The 20,962-nt window shown below is 47.3% G+C and overlaps 1 protein-coding gene across 4 annotated transcripts in view; it reads right to left on the bottom strand.

The window, feature by feature from the left end:
• Window positions 1-20,962, bottom strand: part of farp2 (FERM, RhoGEF and pleckstrin domain protein 2) — a 294,261-nt gene that overhangs the window by 15,145 nt on the left and 258,154 nt on the right. For 2 of the 4 annotated variants that reach the window (XM_072474942.1, XM_072474944.1), the window contains exons 23-24: window positions 7,900-8,018; window positions 2,784-2,947 (exon numbers count right to left, since the gene is read on the bottom strand). In XM_072474942.1, coding sequence (XP_072331043.1) covers window positions 2,784-2,947; window positions 7,900-8,018 — 283 coding nt within the window. The remainder of the gene's footprint in view (window positions 1-2,783; window positions 2,948-7,899; window positions 8,019-20,962) is intronic. The other 2 variants (XM_072474943.1, XM_072474945.1) reach the window with 1 other exon arrangement.

Below are 20,962 nucleotides of genomic sequence, written 5' to 3'. Positions count from 1 at the left end.
TCACTGCCTTCAGGTGATGTCCCGGAGGACTGGAGAATAGCCAATGTTGTTCCTCTGTTTAAGAAGGGTAGCAAGGATAATCCAGGGAACTACAGGCCGGTGAGCCTTACTTCAGTGGTAGGGAAATTACTGGAGAGAATTCTTCGAGACAGGATCTACTCCCATTTGGAAGCAAATGGACGTATTAGTGAGAGGCAGCATGGTTTTGTGAAGGGGAGGTCGTGTCTCACTAACTTGATAGAGTTTTTCGAGGAGGTCACCAAGATGATTGATGCAGGTAGGGCAGTGGATGTTGTCTATATGGACTTCAGTAAGGCCTTTGACAAGGTCCCTCATGGTAGACTAGTACAAAAGGTGAAGTCACACGGGATCAGGGATGAGCTGGCAAGGTGGATACAGAACTGGCTAGGTCATAGAAGGCAGAGAGTAGCAACGGAAGGATGCTTTTCTAATTGGAGGGCTGTGACCAGTGGTGTTCCACAGGGATCAGTGCTGGGACCTTTGCTGTTTGTAGTATATATAAATGATTTGGAGGAAAATGTAACTGGTCTGATTAGTAAGTTTGCAGACGACACAAAGGTTGGTGGAATTGCGGATAGCGATGAGGACTCTCAGAGGATACAGCAGGATTTAGATTGTTTGGAGACTTGGGCGGAGAGATGGCAGATGGAGTTTAATCCGGACAAATGTGAGGTAATGCATTTTGGAAGGTCTAATGCAGGTAGAGAATATACAGTGAATGGTAGAACCCTCAAGAGTATTGAAAGTTAAAGAGATCTAGGAGTACAGGTCCACAGGTCACTGAAAGGGGCAACACAGGTGGAGAAGGTAGTCAAGAAGGCATGCGGCATGCTTGCCTTCATTGGCCGGGGCATTGAGTATAAGAATTGGCAAGTCATGTTGCAGCTGTATAGAACCTTAGTTAGGCCACACTTGGAGTATAGTGTTCAATTCTGGTCGCCACACTACCAGAAGGATGTGGAGGCTTTAGAGAGGGTGCAGAAGAGACTTACCAGGATGTTGCCTGGTATGGAGGGCATTAGCTATGAGGAGCGGTTGAATAAACTCGGTTTGTTCTCACTGGAACGAAGGAGGTTGAGGGGCGACCTGATAGAGATCTACAAAATTATGAGGGGCATAGACAGAGTGGATAGTCAGAGGCTTTTCCCCGGGGTAGAGGGGTCAATTACTAGGGGGCATAGGTTTAAGGTGAGAGGGGCAAGGTTTAGAGTAGATGTACGAGGCAAGTTTTTTACGCAGAGGGTAGTGGGTGCCTGGAACTCGCTACCGGAGGTGGTGGTGGAAGCAGGGACGATAGTGACATTTAAGGGGCATCTTGACAAATACATGAATAGGATGGGAATAGAGTGATACTGACCCAGGAAGTGTAGAAGATTGTTGTTTAGTCGGGCAGCATGGTCGGCATGGGCTTGGAGGGCCGAAGGGCCTGTTCCTGTGCTGTACATTTCTTTGTTCTTTGTTATTACAACAGTGATTACATTTCAAAAATGTTTTAATGGCGGTAAAATGCTTTGAGACGTCCCAGTGGTCATGAAAAGAGATATATAAATGCAAGCCTTTTTCTTGTTGGTGGCAGAGCATTAAGTTCCTGATACAGTCCCACGTGGGGACTGCAATCTCACCCGCCCTTTAAATTCTAGCAGCGCGATTCAGCGCACTCAAGGTAGAGTCCATCGTACAGTGTGTTTAGCAGGGTGTTCCTTAGCGGCTACAGCGCCGAGAAATATCCCGCTATCCAACAGCTTGCCATTCTTTTGGCCTCGGGGAGTTTCTCCCTGCTGAGGCCGCACTTAGCAGGGTTTTCCTGCTGGCCAGCTTCAGCTGGCCAGCAGGAAAGGCTCCTCGCAGACCGGGGCACCATTTTGGAAAGCTGTCCTAATATTACCCCCTCCCTCCATACAGGCCCCCTAAGCTCTTTTGACCCCCGGCTCTAATCTTGGGGAAGTCCCTGGTAACTGTCACTCAACAACCCCCCCCCCCTCCCCGGGGCCTAACCCCTGGACACCCTGCCCACTCTCTGACCAACCCGGGGGTCTCCAAGGTCTGGGATACACCCCCAGGTGCCGTTAAGACTGGTCCATGTTTCTGTGAACCAGTACTAAACGGCACCCTGGCAAGGTCTCTCAGGCGTGGCAGGTGAGTTCCGGGCGTCAGGTGAATCCGGCTTCCGGATATTTCAAAATTTAAATATGCAGAATCTGGATCGCGTCCAGTGAGGGCAAGTCAGGTGACTCACATGAGGGTTCATGCCAGTCATGAAGCCCGATTTGGGCCCCGCATGCGATTTGTCCACTGAGCCTAGATCCACGCCGGGTGCAACAGGGTCGCTGGGCACATAGGTTTCCTTAAAAAAATTCTGAACCAAACCACAAGACTGAACCTGGAGCTCTTTATATCTGTGGCCAATGGCAGCAGGGAACATCTCTATCTGGAGAGGTGAAGAACGCATTTGAATGCGCAATACTGGAAACAAAATCAACAGGATTGGAGCTCTGTCAGCTGATAGGATGGATAACTTCACAACTCAGATTATCCTGTACTTCCCGCTCAGAGGCTGCGCAATGGAGTTAAACATATTCCAGTTTTCAATTAAAGAAAAACATTTCTTTTTGATTTGTCAACTCAGGTTTACAAAAGCCCAAGCAGGAGGTGGCAAAGAGAATTAAATGTTGATATAACTTCAGCTGGTAGTCTGTACTCGTTGTGCGCTGCACTGGGTTATCCTGAGGTTTAAGTGGTGGTGAGAGTGCCCTGCTGGGTACCTCCACTGCAACACTGTGGTCCAACATGGAGACACTCGTGTTGCGATGCCAGCACACGTGCATTGTGGTATTAGCACGGTGATGGGTCTGCTTGTCCAACGAGCTGTGGGAGGAGTGAGTATCGTCTTCAGATTCCTGCTCCAGTGACACTTCGTCTGAGGATCCTGGGAACATCAGGATAAATGCATAAAGAGGAATAGCCGTAGAAGTACCATGATTTTAAAGAAGCACAGGAGAAAGCTGTCAAGTTATTATTTCATTAAAATAAAACAGTTGCTACTGACAAGTCAGAAATTGTAGCCATGCCTCAAAAACAACAGGGGCAGGATTCTCCGCCCCGCCACCTTTCTGTTTCAGCACGCTGGCGGGATGCTCCGTTACGCTGGCTGGTCAATGGGGTTTCCCATTGTGGGGCAGCCCCATGTCGTCGGGAAACCCCCAGGCTACCGGCAAAACGGAGCATCCCGCCGGCGGAGAATCCAGCCCCAGATTTTTAGGCTAGATCAAATATTAATTAAAAACAATCAAATTGGGCTCTTAATTGGCTGGAAAAGATCAATTTAACAGTCTGTTGGAAGACCTGGGTTCTTGAACTTGTCAGAGAATCTATTGGGTGAGGCAAGTACCTAATTTCTACAACATAACTCCGGTTTGGATCTTTAACTCCCAATAGAAAATCAATTCTATTAGATATCTTTACTGTCACTGAAAACAAAAGGATGTGCAGGAGATGTATCATTCAGCTATCTGAAGATGGAGCTACAGAACTTTTTCTATCTTTCAATTAAACATAAACTAACGCTGCTCCAGTACTGGTGCTGTACAGGGCCACAGTACTGGCACTGGGAGAGGAGATACATGCTCGCCTAACACTGTTCCAGCACTGGTGCTGTACGGGGCCACAGTACTGGCACTGGGAGAGGAGATACATGCTCGCCTAACACTGTTCCAGTACTGGTGCTGTACGGGGCCACATGACTGGCACTGGGAGAGGGTATACATGCTTGTCTAACACTGCAGACAAAAACCAAATCTGGCCAGTTCCAAGATTTCTCTGAAAATGTTTTAAATGTGCAATGACATCCAAGAAGACTGTTGAAAGGAAATGCATTAATTTTTATCCAAATGAGTATTGCTTCATTCTTTTAAGGACCAAATATATATTTAAAACAGGAAAAATATAATCAAGAAAAATTTGTTAATGGATTCTCATTTATATATATATATATATATATATATTTATATACGTATAATGTAAACATTTGCTCTGGCCAATCATGACCTTTTCTTTCCTGAGCATTGGCCTCCAATTTAAATAAAAATTAAAACTGGAAAATGTGCTAAAATGTAAACTGCACAGTTTTAAGTTCAGCGGCCATGTTTGGCAGGGGATGCAGTGTGCACTGGGTGCATCAGGATATTCCACACGCACGTTTCCTTATTCACTGAATTGTTTGGGACCTTGGTTCAATGTTTTGTACAGGCACAACACAGAAGTATTGGGCTAAGAGAGCAAAAGGTGTCTCATGTTTCTCTCTGCTGCAACATTTAAGTTTCACAAAGAGAAGTTGCTCCATTCAATTCTTCCTGTCAGGGTTGCTATAGAAACTGGTCGAGTCCACAACAGACACACACGCATTCATATTTTTTTTATAAAAGTGCCTTAAGCATGTGTCACACCAGTGCTGCTAATCTGAATTGTAACCGTGGTTTACAGATGTTACCACAAATGTGTTACAAATAAAAGTTTCTTGAAAAAGTAGATGTTGGCGGTAGATAGGAGATGTTGGAGGTAGATAGGAGTTATGCAGAAGATGGGAACCCAGCAAAGCTGGAAAAGAGGAAGGCGAGCTTTGACCAACTATCTACCAGGAAGACGGTGCGCCAACTGAGACGAGCAAGGGGTGCAGTTTACGAACATGGAGATAAGGCAGGGTATGTTAGCAGGTCAGCTCTGGAGGGAAGCAGCGGCAAGGGAAATTGTGCAGATGAGGGATAGGGCAGGGAGGTTGGTGGTGGCTCCGGATCTGATTAACAAGGTTTTTGAGGAATTTTAGGAGGTTGTACAGGTCAGAGCCACCTGGGGGAGACCCCGTGAGATGCAGGAATTTCTAGATGGGTTGGAGAACCCGAGGTTAGGGGAGGGGGACAGGACTATGTTAGAAGGAGTGATAGTGGAGCAGGAGATAAAGGATGAGATTGGGACGATGCAGTCGGGGAAGGTGGCAGGGCCGGATGGGTTTCCAGTGGAATATTATAAAAAATTCAAGGATAAGCTGGCACCCCTGATGGTGGGGATGTTTGAAGAGGCGATAGGGAAGGGGGTGTTGTCACAAACTTTGGGGCAGGCATCGATTTCCCTGTTGCTAAAAAAAGATAAGGATCCGACGGAGTGTGGGTCGTATAGGGCCGTATCACTTTTGAATGTGGACGCAAAAGTGTTGGCGAAGGTACTGGTGGGTAGGCTGGAGGAGTGCCTTCCGAAGGTGATAGGTGAAGATCAGACTGGGTTCGTGAGAGGGAGGCAGCTCTTTTCAAACATTAGAAGCGTATTGAATGTCGTTATGGCACCGGCGGAGGGGAAGGAAACAGGTGGTTGTGGCATTGGACGCTGAGAAGGCATTTGACCGGGTAGAATGGGGGTACTTGATGGCAGTTCTGGAGCGGTTTGGGATTGGACCAAGATTTGTGAACTGGGTAAAGCTACTATATAAGGAGCCGAGGGCAAGTGTCTGCACAAACAACATCAGCTCGAGATACTTTTCTCTCCACCATGGGACAAGGCAGGGATGTCCTATGTCCCCCCTGCTGTTTGCACTTGCGATTGAGCCGTTGGCCATTGCATTAAGAAGTTTGGGGGTATGCAAAGGAATAGTGCAGGGAGGGGGAATGGAGCAAAGGGTGTCCTTATATGCCGATGACTTGCTGTTATACGAGTCGGAACCGAGTGTGCCAATAGGGGGAATATTGGAGCTGCTTCGAGTGTTTGGGTCTTTCTTGGGGTACAAACTAAAACTAGACAAGAGTGAGCATTTTGAAGTGTCACGGCCGGGGGTGGGGCAGGGGTGGGGGGGCTGCCATTCCGTAGGGCAGGGACTTACTTTAGGTACCTGTGGGTGCAGGTTGCCCAGGAGTGGGGGGGGGTCTCCGCAGGTACAACATTTCTAGTTTGGTGGGGAGGGTGAAAGCTGATCTAACAAGGTGGGATGGTCTCCCTCTGTCACTGGCGGGTCGGGTACAGGTGGTTAAAATGAACGTGTTGCCGCGATTTCTGTTTATTTTTCAATGCCTGCCGATTTTCCTGCCAAAGGCTTTTTTCAGAGAGATTGAGGGAAGGATTACGTCGTTCATATGGGGAGGGAAGGTGGCAGGAGTTAGAAAGGTGCTGCTACAGAGGGGAAGGCAGGCAGGGGGTTTGGGTCTTCCGAACCTGATGTATTACTACTGGGCGGCGAATGTGGAGAAGGTGCGGAGCTGGGTCAGAGGGGTTGATTCTCAGTAGGTCAGAATGGAGGCGAGTTTGTGCAGGGGGTCGATTTGAAAGCACTAGCAACAGCGCCGCTCCCAATAGCCCCGGGGAAATACTCAGGGAGTCCGGTAATAATAGCTTCATTGAGAATTTGGAGGCAGTTTCGCCAACACTTTGGGTTGGGGGCAGGGTCAAGGGAAATGCCGATTCGGGGGAACCACAGATTTGAGCCAGGGAGATGGGCTAGAAATTTTCAGAAATGGGAGGAGAAGGGGATTAAGATACTAAAAGATTTGTTTCTTCGGGGTCGGTTTGCAGGACAGAAGGAGCTGGAAGCGAAGTATGGGCTGGAGCAGGGGGAAATGTTGAGATACATGCAGGTTCGAGATTTTGCCAGAAAGGAGATACAGGGCTTCCCGGTGGAGCCAGCCTCCACATTGCTGGAGGAGGTGCTGACGACAGGGGGACTGGGGAAGGGGGTAGTGTCGGCAGTTTACGGGACTATTTTGGAAGAGGAGAAGGCACCACTGGAAAGGATCAAAGCAAAGTGGGAGGAAGAGTTGGGAGAGGATATGGAGGAGGGGTTCTGGTGTGAGGTGCTCCGAAGAGTGAATGCCTCCACCTCGTGCGCGAGGTTCAGGCTGATACAGCTGAAGGTGGTATACAGAGCACACCTCACAAGGGCGAGAATGAGCCGAATCTTTGATGGAGTAGAAGATGTGTGTGAACTTTGCGGGCGGGGGCCCCCGCTAATCACGTTCATATGTTTTGGTCCTGTGAAAAGCTAGAGGATTACTAGAAGGAGGTTTTTAGGGTAATGTCTAAAGTGGTGCACGTAAAACTGGACCCGGGCCCCCGGGAGGCCATATTCGGGGTGTCGGACCAGCCAGGGTTGGAAACTGGTTCGGAGACAGATGTTGTAGCCTTCGCCTCGTTGATCGCCCGAAGGCGGATCCTGATGGGTTGGAGAGCAACCTCTCCACCCAGTGCCCTGGCGTGGCGGGGGGGCCTGTTGGAATTCTTGACTCTGGAGAAGGTTAAGTTTGAACTGAGGGGAAGGATGGAGGGGTTCTACAATTCATTGGCATTATTCATTATACACTTTCAAGAACTGGATAACATCGAACATTAGTTTGGTGGGGGGGGGGGGGGGGGGGGGGGAAAGAGTTGGGGGGAGAGGGGCGGTGTGTGTTAATGGTGACTATGGGTGATTCCTGATTCCTTTTTGTCATTTGTTTATGTGAACATGCGGGCTAACGTTTTGGGTTTGGTGAGAGGATGGGATCGTTGTTATTGATATGGAGATTGACATATTGTTTATTGTTGGTGGGTGTAAATGTGGGAGAAATGTAAAAAAGGAGATTAAAAAATTTTTTTTTTTTTTTAAAAGAAAAAGTAAATGCCTCATCCTCTTTCCAACAGCTGAGGAGACACCCCAGAGACATGTCAGAGGGACAATAAGGTACTGAGGCAGTACATGGCCTCACGATGCACCTCTGAGTGAATGTGCTTCACTGCCCAGTGAAATATATCTAATATGATTGGTTTCTGAACAGAATTAATACAAGTTGCTCTCTTCCCTCACCCTTCATTGATGGTATATTGAGAATACAAACCAGCCATAGTTACTTTTGAAAAGTAACTTACTGTTTGATCGATCACAGGCGTTGCTTTCCAGAGTTGTGTCTCTCTTCTCATTTGACTTCTTCACCACCTCAATGGCCGTATTCAAGTCCTCTATCCATTTTCCCATCTCCACTCGGGAACTAAGAAATAGGTAGAAAGAAATGGGTGAGATATGAGAACAAGGATCAGCCACCAAAAAGTTGCAGTGACATCAAACTTTAGGCAACCAACAAGCTCTGGTTACCTTTACATTGGTGTCCTGAAAGATGATAAATAAAGGAGCTCCAGTTAGCGAGTCCCATTTTTTTGTTTATTTCTCTTCCAACTCTGATCTCTCTGTATCATACATCTAGGGCCGAGAAGATGCCTATACCTCTCAATTGTACTCTGTAACTTATGGCCGGCACGGAAGCACAGTGGTTATCACAGTTGCTGCAAAGCTCCAGTGTCCCAGGTTCAGTTCCCGGCTTGGGTCACTGTCTGTGCAGAGTCTGCACGTTCTCCCTGTGTCTGCGTGGGTTTTCTCCGGGTGCTCCGGTTTCCTCCCACAGTCCAAGTATGTACAGGTTAGGTGGATTGGCCATGCTAAATTGCCCTTAGTGTCCAAAAAGGTTAGGTGGGGTTACTGGGTTGTGGGGATGGGTTGGAAGAGTGAGCTTAAATGGGGCGCTCTGTCCAAGGGCCGGTGCAGACTCGATGGGCCGAATGGCCTCCTTCTGCACTATTGATTCTACGAACTGATAGGAATTGGCAATGAGATGCAATGTCTATATACACAGGAGACACCATTCGGCCCATCAAGTCTATGCTAGCTCTTCGTAGATCCGTTGCCCTGCTCTATCCCCGTAGTCCTGCAAGTAAATTTCCTTCATCTGCTCATCTAATTTCCTATTGAAATCATTGAATGCCTCCGCTTCCATAGGCAGCCAGTTCAAAGTTATTAATGCCTGCTGCATAAATAGTTCAACCTCAGTTCCCCCCTGTATCCCTTGCATAAAACCTTAAATCTGTGTCTCATAGGCGTTATACCGTCTATTTCCAAGTCAGGACGGTGAGTGGCTTGGAGGGGAATTTCCAGGTGGTGGTGTACCCGGATATCTGCTGCCCTTGTCCTTCGAGATACTAATGGTCGTGGGTTTGGAAGGTGCTGTGTAAGGAAGCTTATAGATGGGGAAAGCTTTGACCTTGTCTACGTTACCTAAACCTGTACACCTATGGCAGCACAGTGGTTAGCACAGTTGCTTCACAGCACCAGGGACCTGGGTTCGATTCCCGGCTTGGGTCACTGTCTGTGCGGAGTCCGCACGTTCTCCACGTGTCTGTGTGGGTTTTTTCCAGGCGCTCCAGTTTCCTCCCACATGTCCTGAAAGACGTGCTGTTAGGTGAATTGGACATTCTGAATTCTCCCTCTGTGTACCCGAACAGGCGCCGGAGTGTGGCGACTAGGGGGATTTTTACAGTAAATGAAGAGAAATTAGATCATGAAGTCAGCGTGACTAAGGGGAAGAGTAGGCAGGGAGCAGATGATGAACGCAAAGGGACTGGTGGTCTGAGGTGCATTTCTTTTAATGCAAGAAGTGTAGTAGGTAAGGCAGATGAACTTAGGGCTTGGATTAGTACCTGGGAGTATGATGTTATTGCTATTATTGAGACTTGGTTGAGGGAAGAGCATGATTGGCAACTAAATATCCCGGGATATCGATGCTTCAGGCGGGATAGAGAGGGAGGTAAAAGGGGTGGTGGAGTTGCATTACTGGTCAGAGAGGATATCACAGTGTGCTGAAGGACGGCACTATGGAGGACCTGAGCAGTGAGGCGACATGGGCAGAGCTCAGAAATAGGAAGGGTGCGGTAACAATGTTGGGACTGTACCACAGACCTCCCAACAGCGAGCGTGAGATAGAGGTACAAATATATAAACAGATTATGGAAAGATGTAGGAGCAACAGGGTGGTGGTGATAGGAGATTTTAATTTTCCCAACATTGACTGGGATACACTTAGTGTCAGAGGTCTAGGAGCAGAATGTGTAAGGAGCATCCAGGAGGGTTTTTTGGAGCAGTATATAAATAGTCCAACTCGGGAAGGGGCCAGTCGGGGATTACTTTGGGAATAGTGATCACAATTCCGTAAGTTTTAGAATACTCATGGACAAAGACGAGAGAGGTCCTAAAGGAAGAGTGCTAAATTGGGGGAAGGCCAACTATATCAAAATTCGGCAGGAGTTGGGGAATGTGGATTGGGAGCAGCTGTTTGAAGGTAAATCCCCATTTGATATGTGGGAGGCTTTTAAAGAGAGGTTGATTAGAGTGCAGGACAGACACGTCCCTGTGAAAATGTGGGATAGAAATGGCAAGATTAGGGAACCATGGATGACAGGTGAAATTGTGAGACTAGCTAAGAGGAAAAAGGAAGCATACATAAGGTCTAGGCGACTGAAGACAAACAAAACTTTGGAAGAATATCGGGAATGTAGGACCAATCTGAAAAGAGGAATCAAGAGGGCTAAAAGGGTCATGAAATATCTTTAGCAAACAGGGTTAAGGAAAATCCCAAAGCCTTTTATTCATATATAAGGAGCAAGAGGGTAACTAGAGAAAGGGTTGGCCCACTCAGGGACAAAGGAGGAAAGTTATGCGTGGAGTCAGAGAAAATGGGTGAGATTCTTAACGAGTACTTTGCATCGGTATTCACCGAGGAGAGGGACATGACGGATGTTGAGGTTAGGGATAGATGTTTGATTACTCTAGGTCAAGTCGGCATAAGGAGGGAGGATGTGTTGGGTATTCCAAAAGGCACTAAGGTGGACAAGTCTCCAGGTCCGGATGGGATCTATCCCAGGTTACTGAGGGAAGTGAGAGAGGAAATAGCTGGGGCCTTAACAGATATCTTTGCAGCATCCTTGAACACGGGTGAGGTACCGGAGTACTGGAGAATTGCTAATGTTGTCCCCTTGTTTAATAAGTGTAGCAGGGATAATCCAGGTAAGTATAGACCGGTGAGCCTGACGTCAGTGGTAGGGAAGCTGCTGGAGAAGATACTGAGGGATAGGATCTATTCCCATTTGGAAGAAAATGGGCTTATCAGTGATAGGCAACAAAAATGGGCTTATCAGTGATAGGCAACATGGTTTTGTGCAGGGAAGGTCATGTCTTACCAACTTAATAGAATTCTTTGAGGAAGTGACAAAATTGATTGATGAGGGAAGGGCTGTAGATGTCATATACATGAACTTCAGTAAGGCATTTGATAAGGCTCCCCATGGTAGGCAGATGGAGAAAGTGAAGTCTCATGGTGTACTGGCTAAATTGGATTGGATTTGTTTATTGTCACGTGTACCGAGGTACAGTGAAAAGTATTTTTCTGCGAGCAGCTCAACAGATCATTAAGTACATGAGAAGAAAAGGGAATAAAAGAAAATACATAATAGGGCAACACAACATAACATATACAATGTAACTACATAAGCACTGGCATCGGATGAAGCATACAGGGTGTAGTGTTAATGAGGTCAGTCAACAGGAGACAAGAGTAGTCGTGGAAGGGAGTTTCTCAGAATGGTGAACTATGACTGAGGTAGTAATCTCAGGATTGCTACCAGTGCCACGAGCTAGTCAGAGTAGGAATGTCAGGATAGAGAGGATGAATATGTGGCTCGAGAGATGGTGCAAGAGGGAGGGATTCAAATTCCTGGGACATTGGAACCGGTTCTGGGGGAGGTGGGACCAGTACAAACCGGACGGTCTGCACCTGGGCAGGACTGGAACCGAGGTCCTAGGGGGGGTGTTTGCTAGAGCTGTTGGGGAGAGTTTAAACTAATGTGGCAGGGGGATGGGAACCGATGCAGGAAGTTGGAAGGTAGTAAAACAGGGACAGAAATAAAAGGCAGTAAGGGGGAAAGTGTAAGGCAGAGAAGCCATAGTCAAAAATCAAAAAGGGCGACAGTACAAGGTACAGTGACTGAGGGGAGCTCAGTGAATAGGACCAGGAATACAAAAAAGAAATAAAACGGGAAGTGAAAACATTAATGGTAAGCGATGCGGCAGGTTGTTACAGGAAGATGTGGGTTCGACGACAAGGAAAATTAGGAGAAAGGTTAAGAGGAAATATAACTTGGGAGAGGTTACTGATCGAGGTGTTAAGATTCAGAACAGAGGTAAAAAAAGCCAACATAAGTGTACTTTACCAGAATGCTCGTAGTATTCGGAATAATGTAAATGAGTTGATGGCGCAAATCATCGTGAATGACTATGATTTAGTGGCCATTACTGAAACATGGTTAAAGGATGGTCATGACTGGGAGTTAAATATCCGAGGGTATCAAACTTTTCGGAAGGACAGAGTGGATGGTAAGGGAGGTGGTGTAGCTCTGTTATTTAAGGATGACATCCGGGCATCAGTAAGGGATGACATCGGTGCTATGGAGGATAAGGTTGAATCCATTTGGGTGGAAATCAGGAATAGTAAGGCGAAAAAGTCACTGATAGGAGTAATCTATAGGCCACCAAATAGTAACATTATGGTGGGGCAGGCAATAAACAAAGAAATAACAGATGCATGTAGAAATGGTACAGCAGTTATCATGGGGGATTTTAATCTACATGTTGATTGGTTTAACCAGGTCGGTCAAGGCAGCCTTGAGGAGGAGTTTATAGAATGTATCCGCGATAGTTTCCTCGAACAGTAGTAATGGAACCTACGAGGGAACAAGCGGTCCTAGATCTGGTCCTGTGTAATGAGACAGGATTGATTCAGGATCTCATAGTTAGGGATCCTCTCGGAAGGAGCGATCACAATATGGTGGAATTTAAAATACAGATGGAGGGTGAGAAGGTAAAATCAAGCACTAGTGTTTTGTGCTTAAACAAAGGAGATTACAATGGGATGAGAGAAGAACTAGCTAAGGTAGACTGGGAGCAAAGACTTTATGGTGAAACAGTTGAGGAACAATGGAGAACCTTCCAAGTGATTTTTCACAGTGCCCAGCAAAGGTTTATACCAACAAAAAGGAAGGACGGTAAAAAGAGTGAAAATCGACCGTGGATATCTAAGGAAATAAGGGAGAGTGTCAAATTGAAGGAAAAAACATACAAAGTAGCAAAGATCAGTGGGAGACTAGAGGACTGGGAAATCTTTAGGGGGCAACAGAAAGCTACTAAAAAAGCTATAAAGAAGAGTAAGATAGATTATGAGAGTAAACCTGCTCAGAATATAAAAACAGATAGTAAAAGTTTCTACAAATACATAAAACAAAAAAGAGTGGCTAAGGTAAATATTGGTCCTTTAGAGGATGAGAAGGGAGATTTAATAATGGGAGATGAGGAAATGGCTGAGGAACTGAACAGGTTTTTTTGGGTCGGTCTTCACCGTGGAAGACACAAATAACATGCCAGTGACTGATGGAAATGAGGCTATGACAGGTGAGGACCTTGAGAGGATTGATATCACCAAGGAGGTAGTGATGGGCAAGCTAATGGGGCTAAAGGTAGACAAGTCTCCTGGCCCTGATGGAATGCATCCCAGAGTGCTAAAAGAGATGGCTAGGGAAATTGCAAATGCACTACTGATCATTTTCCAAAATTCACTAGACTCTGGGGTGGTCCCGGCGGATTGGAAATTAGCAAACGTGACACCACTGTTTACAAAAGGAGGTAGGCAGAAAGTGGGTAATTATAGGCCAGTGAGCTTAACTTCGGTAGTAGGGAAGATGCTGGAATCTATCATCAAGGAAGAAATAGCGAGGCATCTGGACAGACGCAGCATGGGTTCATAAAGGGCAGGTCGTGCCTAACTAATTTAGTGGAATTTTTTGAGGACATAACGGGGAGCCAATGGATGTGGTATATCTGAATTTCCAGAAAGCCTTTGACAAGGTGCCACACAAAAGGTTGTTGCATAAGATAAAGATGCATGGCATTAAGGGGAAAGTAGGAGCATGGATAGAGGATTGGTTAATTAATAGAAAGCAAAGAGTGGGGATTAATGGGTGTTTCTCTGGTTGGCAATCAGTAGCTAGTGGTGTCCCTCAGGGATCAGTGTTGGGCCCACAACTGTTCACAATTTACATAGATGATTTGGAGTTGGGGACCAAGGGCAATGTTTCCAAGTTTGCAGACGACACTAAGATAAGTGGTAAAGCAAAAAGTGCAGAGGATACTGGAAGTCTGCAGAGGGATTTGGACAGGCTAAGTGAATGGGCTAGGGTCTGGCAGATGGAATACAATGTTGACAAATGTGAGGTTATCCATTTTGGTAAGAATAACGGCAAAAGGGATTATTATTTAAATGATAAAAAATTAAAGCATGCTGCTGTGCAGAGAGATCTGGGTGTGCTAGTGCATGAGTCGCAGAAAGTTGGTTTTCAGGTGCAACAGGTGATTAAGAAGGCAAATGGAATTTTGTCCTTCATTGCTAGAGGGATGGCGTTTAAGACTAGGGAGGTTATGCTGCAATTGTATAAGGTGTGAGTGAGGCCACACCTGGAGTATTGTGTTAAGTTTTGGTCTCCTTACTTGAGAAAGGACGTACTGGCACTGGAGGGTGTGCAGAGGAGATTCACTCGGTTAATCCCAGAGCTGAAGGGGTTGGATTACGAGGAGAGGTTGAGTAGACTGGGACTGTACTCGTTGGAATTTAGAAGGATGAGGGGGGATCTTATAGAAACATATAAGATTATGAAGGGAATAGGTAGGATAGATGCGGGCAGGTTGTTTCCACTGGCGGGTGAAAGCAGAACTAGGGGGCATAGCCTCAAAATAAGGGGAAGTAGATTTAGGACTGAGTTTAGGAGGAACTTCTTCACCCAAAGGGTTGTGAATCTATGGAATTCCTTGCCCAGTGAAGCAGTAGAGGCTCCTTCATTAAATGTTTTTAAGATAAAGATAGATAGTTTTTTGAAGAATAAAGGGATTAAGGGTTATGGTGTTCGGGCCGGAAAGTGGAGCTGAGTCCACAAAAGATCAGCCATGATCTCATTGAATGGCGGAGCAGGCTAGAGGGGCCAGGTGGCCTACTCCTGCTCCTAGTTCTTATGTTCTTATGACCAGTGGTGATACACAGGGATCCGTGCTGGGACCACTGTTATTTGTGATATACATAAATGATCTGGAGGAAGGTATAGGTGGTCTGATTAGCAAGTTTGCAGATGACACCAAGATTGGTGGAGTAGCAGATAGTGAAGGGGACTGTGAAGAATACAGCAGAATATAGATAGATTGGAAAGTTGGGCAGAGAAATGGCAGACGGAGTTCAATCCGGGCAAATGCGAGGTGATGCATTTTGGAAGATCCAATTCAAGGGCGAACTATACGGTAAATGAAAAAGCCCTGGGGAAAGTTGATGTACAGAGAGATCTGGGTGATCAGGTCCATTGTACCCTGAAGGTGGCTGCACAGGTCGATAAGAGTGGTCAAGAAGGCATATGGCATGCTTTCCTTCATCGGAAGGGGTATTGAGTACAAGAGTTGGCAGGTCATGTTACAGTTATATAAGACTTTGGTTTGGCCACATTTGGAATACTGCGTACAGTTCTGGTTGCCACATTACCAAAAGGATGTGGATGCTTTGGAGAAGATGCTGAGGAGGTTCACCAGGATGTTGCCTGGTATGGAGGGCGCTAGCTGTGAAGAGAGATTGAGTATAGAATCATAGAAGTTTACAGCATGGAAACAGGCCCTTTGGCCCAACCAGTCCATGCCGCCCAGTTTTTACCATTAAGCTAGTCCCAGTTGCCCGCACTTGGCCCATAACCCTCTATACCCATCTTACCCATGTAACTATCTAAATGCTTTTTAAAAGACACAATTGTACCCGCCTCTACTACTACCTCTGGCAGCCCATTCCAGACACTCACTACCCTCTGAGTGAAGAAATTGCCCCTCTGGGCCCTTCTGAATCTCTCCCCTCTCACCTTAAACCTATGCCCTCTAGTTTTAGACTCCCCTACCTTTGGGAAAAGATGTTGACTATCTACCTTATCTATGCCCCTCATTATTTTATAGACCTCTATAAGATCACCCCTAAGCCTCCTACGCTCCAGGGAAAAGTGAGAGGGGAAAAGTTTAAGGGAGATAAGCGTGGAAACTTCTTTACGCAGAGGGTGGCGGGTGCCTGGAACGCATTGCCGGCGGAGATGGTCGAGGCGGGCACGATAGCGTCATTTAAGATGTATCTTACCAGATACATGAATGGGCAGGAAGCAGAGGGATACAGATCCTTAGAAAATAGGCGACAGTTTTAGATAGAGGATCTGGATCGGCGCAGGCTTGGAGGGACGAAGGGCCTGTTCCTGTGCTGTAATTTTTCTTTGTTCTAAATCCATTGCAGTGTTAATGTATGCCTACTTGTGACACTGATAAAGATTATTATTCTTATTAACTCTAACAAATCTCTCCTCAATCTTCTTTGCTCAAACAAAAACAACCCAAGCTTCTCCAACCTAACCTTTTGTTAAAATCCCTCATCTTGGAACCATTCTGGTAAAGCTCCTCTGCACCCTCCCAAGGACTGTCACATCCTTCTCAAAATACAGTGACCAGAACTGAACACAATACCCATGTGGAGAATTCTGCACTGAGTCTTGCAGTATCTTGGAGTCCTGATTTTTCATAGATTTCATTTCATAGAATTTACAGTGCAGAAGGAGGCCATTCGGCCCATCGAGTCTGCACCGGCTCTTGGAAAGAGCACCCTACCCAAGCCCATACCTCCACCCTATCCCCATAACCCAGTAACCCCACCCAACACTAAGGGCAATTTTGGACACTAAGGAGAATTTAACATGGCCAATCCGCCTAACCTGCACATCTTTGGACCGTGGGAGGAAACCGGAGCACCCGGAGGAAACCCACGCACACACGGGGAGGACGTGCAGACTCCGCACAGACAGTGACCCAAGCCGGGAATCGAACCTGGGACCCTGGAGCTGTGAAGCAATTGTGCTATCCACTATGCTACCGTGCTGCCCAACATGTTTTCTGACCCAACATGTTTTCTTCTGCCTTGTGGAAATTAAAAATGTAACATTATGAAGTACTTAGCTTCACCCACCAGCTGTACACATTGAGTGCATGGTTTGTGTTCCTGCAATTTTCCAACTATTCATTCTAAATGGACAGAAATATTGCAGCTAGATCAACCATAGATATGAGCACCTACTGAGTGGAGCCGTGTGCTGGGAACATACATTCATTTTTAAAAATAAATTTAGCACAATGGCTTCACAGCTCCAGAGTCCCAGGTTCGATTCCGGCTTGGGTCACTGTCTGTGCGGAGTCTGCACGTCCTCCCCGTGTCTGCGTGGGTTTCCTTCGGGTGCTCCGGTTTCCTCCCACAGTCCAAAGATGTGCAGGGTAGGTGGATTGGCCATGATAAATTGCTCTTAGTGTCCAAAATTGCCCTTGGTGTTGGGTGGAGGTGTTGAGTTTGGGTAGGGTGCTCTTTCCAAGAGCCGGTGCAGACTCAGGGGGCCGAACGGCCTCCTTCTGCACTGTAAATTCAATGATAATCTATGATTAATCTAGGACAAAGGTTCGGCACAGCATCGTGGGCCGAAGGGCCTGTTCTGTGCTGTATTTTTCTATGTTCTATGTTCTAGAGTACCCAATTATTTTTTCCAATTAAGAGGCAATTTTTTTTTTTATTAAATATTTTATTGAAAATTTTTGGTCAACCAACACAGTACATTGTGCATCCTTCACACAATATTATAACCACACAAATAACAATGACCTATTTTATAAACAAAAAATGAATAAATAATAAATAACAAAAATGAAAACTAGCCCTAATTGGCAACTGCCTTGTCACAAGTAACACTCTCCAAAAATATAATTTAACAGTCCAATATATAATTATCTGTAGCAACGACCTATACATACTATACAGTATATATTAACAACCCTGAGAGTCCTTCTGGTTCCTCCTCCCCCCCCGCCCCTCCCCCCCCCCCCCCCCCCCCCCCCCCCCCCCCGATCCTGGGCTGCTGCTGCTGCCTTCTTTTTCCCATTCCGTCTATCTTTCTGCGAGGTATTCGACGAACGGTTGCCACCGCCTGGTGAACCCTTGAGCCGACCCCCTTAGGACGAACTTAATCCGCTCTAGCTTTATAAACCCCGCCATGTCATTTATCCAGGTCTCCACCCCCGGGGGCTTGGCTTCTTTCCACATTAGCAATATCCTGCGCCGGGCTACTAGGGACGCAAAGGCCAAAACATCGGCCTCTCTCGCCTCCTGCACTCCCGGCTCTTGTGCAACCCCAAATATAGCCAACCCCCAGCTTGGTTCGACCCGGACTCCTACTACTTTTGAAAGCACCTTTGTCACCCCCATCCAAAACCCCTGTAGTGCCGGGCATGACCAAAACATATGGGTATGATTCGCTGGGCTTCTCGAGCACCTCGCACACCTATCCTCCACCCCAAAAAATTTACTGAGCCGTGCTCCAGTCATATGTGCCCTGTGTAATACCTTAAACTGAATCAGGCTTAGCCTGGCACACGAGGACGACGAGTTTACCCTGCTTAGGGCATCTGCCCACAGCCCCTCCTCGATCTCCTCCCCCAGCTCTTCTTCCCATTTCCCTTTTAGTTCATCTACCATAGTCTCCCCTTCGTCCCTCATTTCCCTATATATATCTGACACCTTACCATCCCCCACCCATGTCTTTGAGATCACTCTGTCCTGCACCTCTTGTGTCGGGAGCTGCGGGAATTCCCTCACCTGTTGCCTCGCAAAAGCCCTCAGTTGCATATACCTGAATGCATTCCCTTGGGGCAACCCATATTTCTCGGTCAGCGCTCCCAGACTCGCGAACTTCCCATCCACAAACAGATCTTTCAGTTGCGTTATTCCTGCTCTTTGCCACATTCCATATCCCCCATCCATTCCTCCCGGGGCAAACCTATGGTTGTTTCTTATCGGGGACCCCCCCAAGGCTCCAGTCTTTCCCCTATGCCGTCTCCACTGTCCCCAAATCTTCAGTGTAGCCACCACCACCGGGCTTGTGGTGTAGTTCCTCGGTGAGAACGGCAATGGGGCTGTCACCATAGCCTGTAGGCTAGTCCCCCTACAGGACGCCCTCTCTAATTTCTTCCACGCCGCTCCCTCCTCCTCTCCCATCCACTTACTCACCATTGAAATATTAGCGGCCCAATAATACTCACTTAGGCTCGGTAGTGCCAGCCCCCCCCTATCCCTGCTACGCTGTAAGAATCCCTTCCTCACTCTCGGGGTCTTCCCGGCCCACACAAAACCCATGATGCTCTTTTCAATCCTTTTAAAAAAAGCCTTCGTAATCACCACCGGGAGGCACTGAAACACAAAGAGGAATCTCGGGAGGACCACCATCTTAACCGCCTGCACCCTCCCTGCCATTGACAGGGATACCATATCCCATCTCTTGAAGTCCTCCTCCATCTGTTCCACCAACCGCGTTAAATTTAACCTATGCAATGTGCCCCAATTCTTAGCTATCTGGATCCCCAGGTAACGAAAGTCCCTTGTTACCTTCCTCAACGGTAGGTCCTCTATTTCTCTACTCTGCTCCCCTGGATGCACCACAAACAACTCACTTTTCCCCATGTTCAATTTATACCCTGAAAAATCCCCAAACTCCCCAAGTATCCGCATTATTTCTGGCATCCCCTCCGCCGGGTCCGCCACGTATAGTAGCAAATCGTCCGCATACAAAGATACCCGGTGCTCTTCTCCTCCCCTAAGTACTCCCCTCCACTTCTTGGAACCCCTCAACGCTATCGCCAGGGGCTCAATCGCCAGTGCAAACAATAATGGGGACAGAGGGCATCCCTGCCTTGTCCCTCTATGGAGCCGAAAATATGCAGATCCCCGTCCATTCGTGACCACGCTCGCCACTGGGGCCCTATACAACAGCTGCACCCATCTAACATACCCCTCTCCAAAACCAAATCTCCTCAACACCTCCCACAAATAATCCCACTCCACTCTATCAAATGCTTTCTCGCCATCCATCGCCACTACTATCTCCGTTTCTCCCTCTGGTGGGGCCATCATCATTACCCCTAACAACCTCCGTATATTCGTGTTCAGCTGTCTCCCCTTCACAAACCCAGTTTGGTCCTCGTGGACCACCCCCGGGACACATTCCTCTATTCTCATTGCCATTACCTTGGCCAGGACCTTGGCATCTACATTTAGGAGGGAAATAGGTCTATAGGACCCGCATTGTAGCGGGTCCTTTTCCTTCTTTAAGAGAAGCGATATCGTTGCTTCAGACATAGTCGGGGGCAGTTGTCCCCTTTCCTTTGCCTCATTAAAGGTCCTCGTCAGTACCGGGGCGAGCAAGTCCACATATTTTCTATAGAATTCGACTGGGAATCCATCCGGTCCCGGGGCCTTTCCCGCCTGCATGCTCCTAATTCCTTTCACCACTTCTTCTACCTCGATCTGTGCTCCCAGTCCCACCCTTTCCTGCTCTTCCACCTTGGGAAATTCCAGCCGATCCAAGAAGCCCATCATTCTCTCCCTCCCATCCGGGGGTTGAGCTTCATATAATTTTTTATAAAATGTCTTGAACACTCCATTCACTCTCTCCGCTCCCCGCTCCATCTCTCCTTCCTCATCCCTCACTCCCCCTATTTCCCTCGCTGCTCCCCTTTTCCTCAATTGGTGTGCCAGCAACCTGCTTGCCTTCTCCCCATATTCGTACTGTACACCCTGTGCCTTCCTCCATTGTGCCTCTGCAGTGCCTGTAGTCAGCAAGTCAAATTCTACATGTAGCCTTCGCCTTTCCCTGTACAGTCCCTCCTCCGGTGCTTCCGCATATTGTCTGTCCACCCTCAAAAGTTCTTGCAGCAACCGCTCCCGTTCCTTACTCTCCTGCTTCCCTTAATGTGCCCTTATTGATATCAGCTCCCCTCTAACCACCGCCTCCCAGACCACTCCCACCTGGACCTCCCCATTATAATTGAGTTCCAAGTACTTTTCAATGCACCCCCTCACCCTTAGACACACCCCCTCATCTGCCATTAGTCCCATGTCCATTCTCCAGGGTGGGCGCCCTCCTGTTTCCTCCCCTATCTCCAAGTCCACCCAGTGTGGAGCGTGAT

Source organism: Scyliorhinus torazame, chromosome 14, assembly GCF_047496885.1.
Source record: "Scyliorhinus torazame isolate Kashiwa2021f chromosome 14, sScyTor2.1, whole genome shotgun sequence".
NCBI classification, from domain to species: Eukaryota; Metazoa; Chordata; class Chondrichthyes; order Carcharhiniformes; family Scyliorhinidae; genus Scyliorhinus; species Scyliorhinus torazame.
The sequence above is the reverse complement of the archived record's forward strand: the minus strand, read 5'-3'. Positions and strand labels throughout refer to the sequence as shown.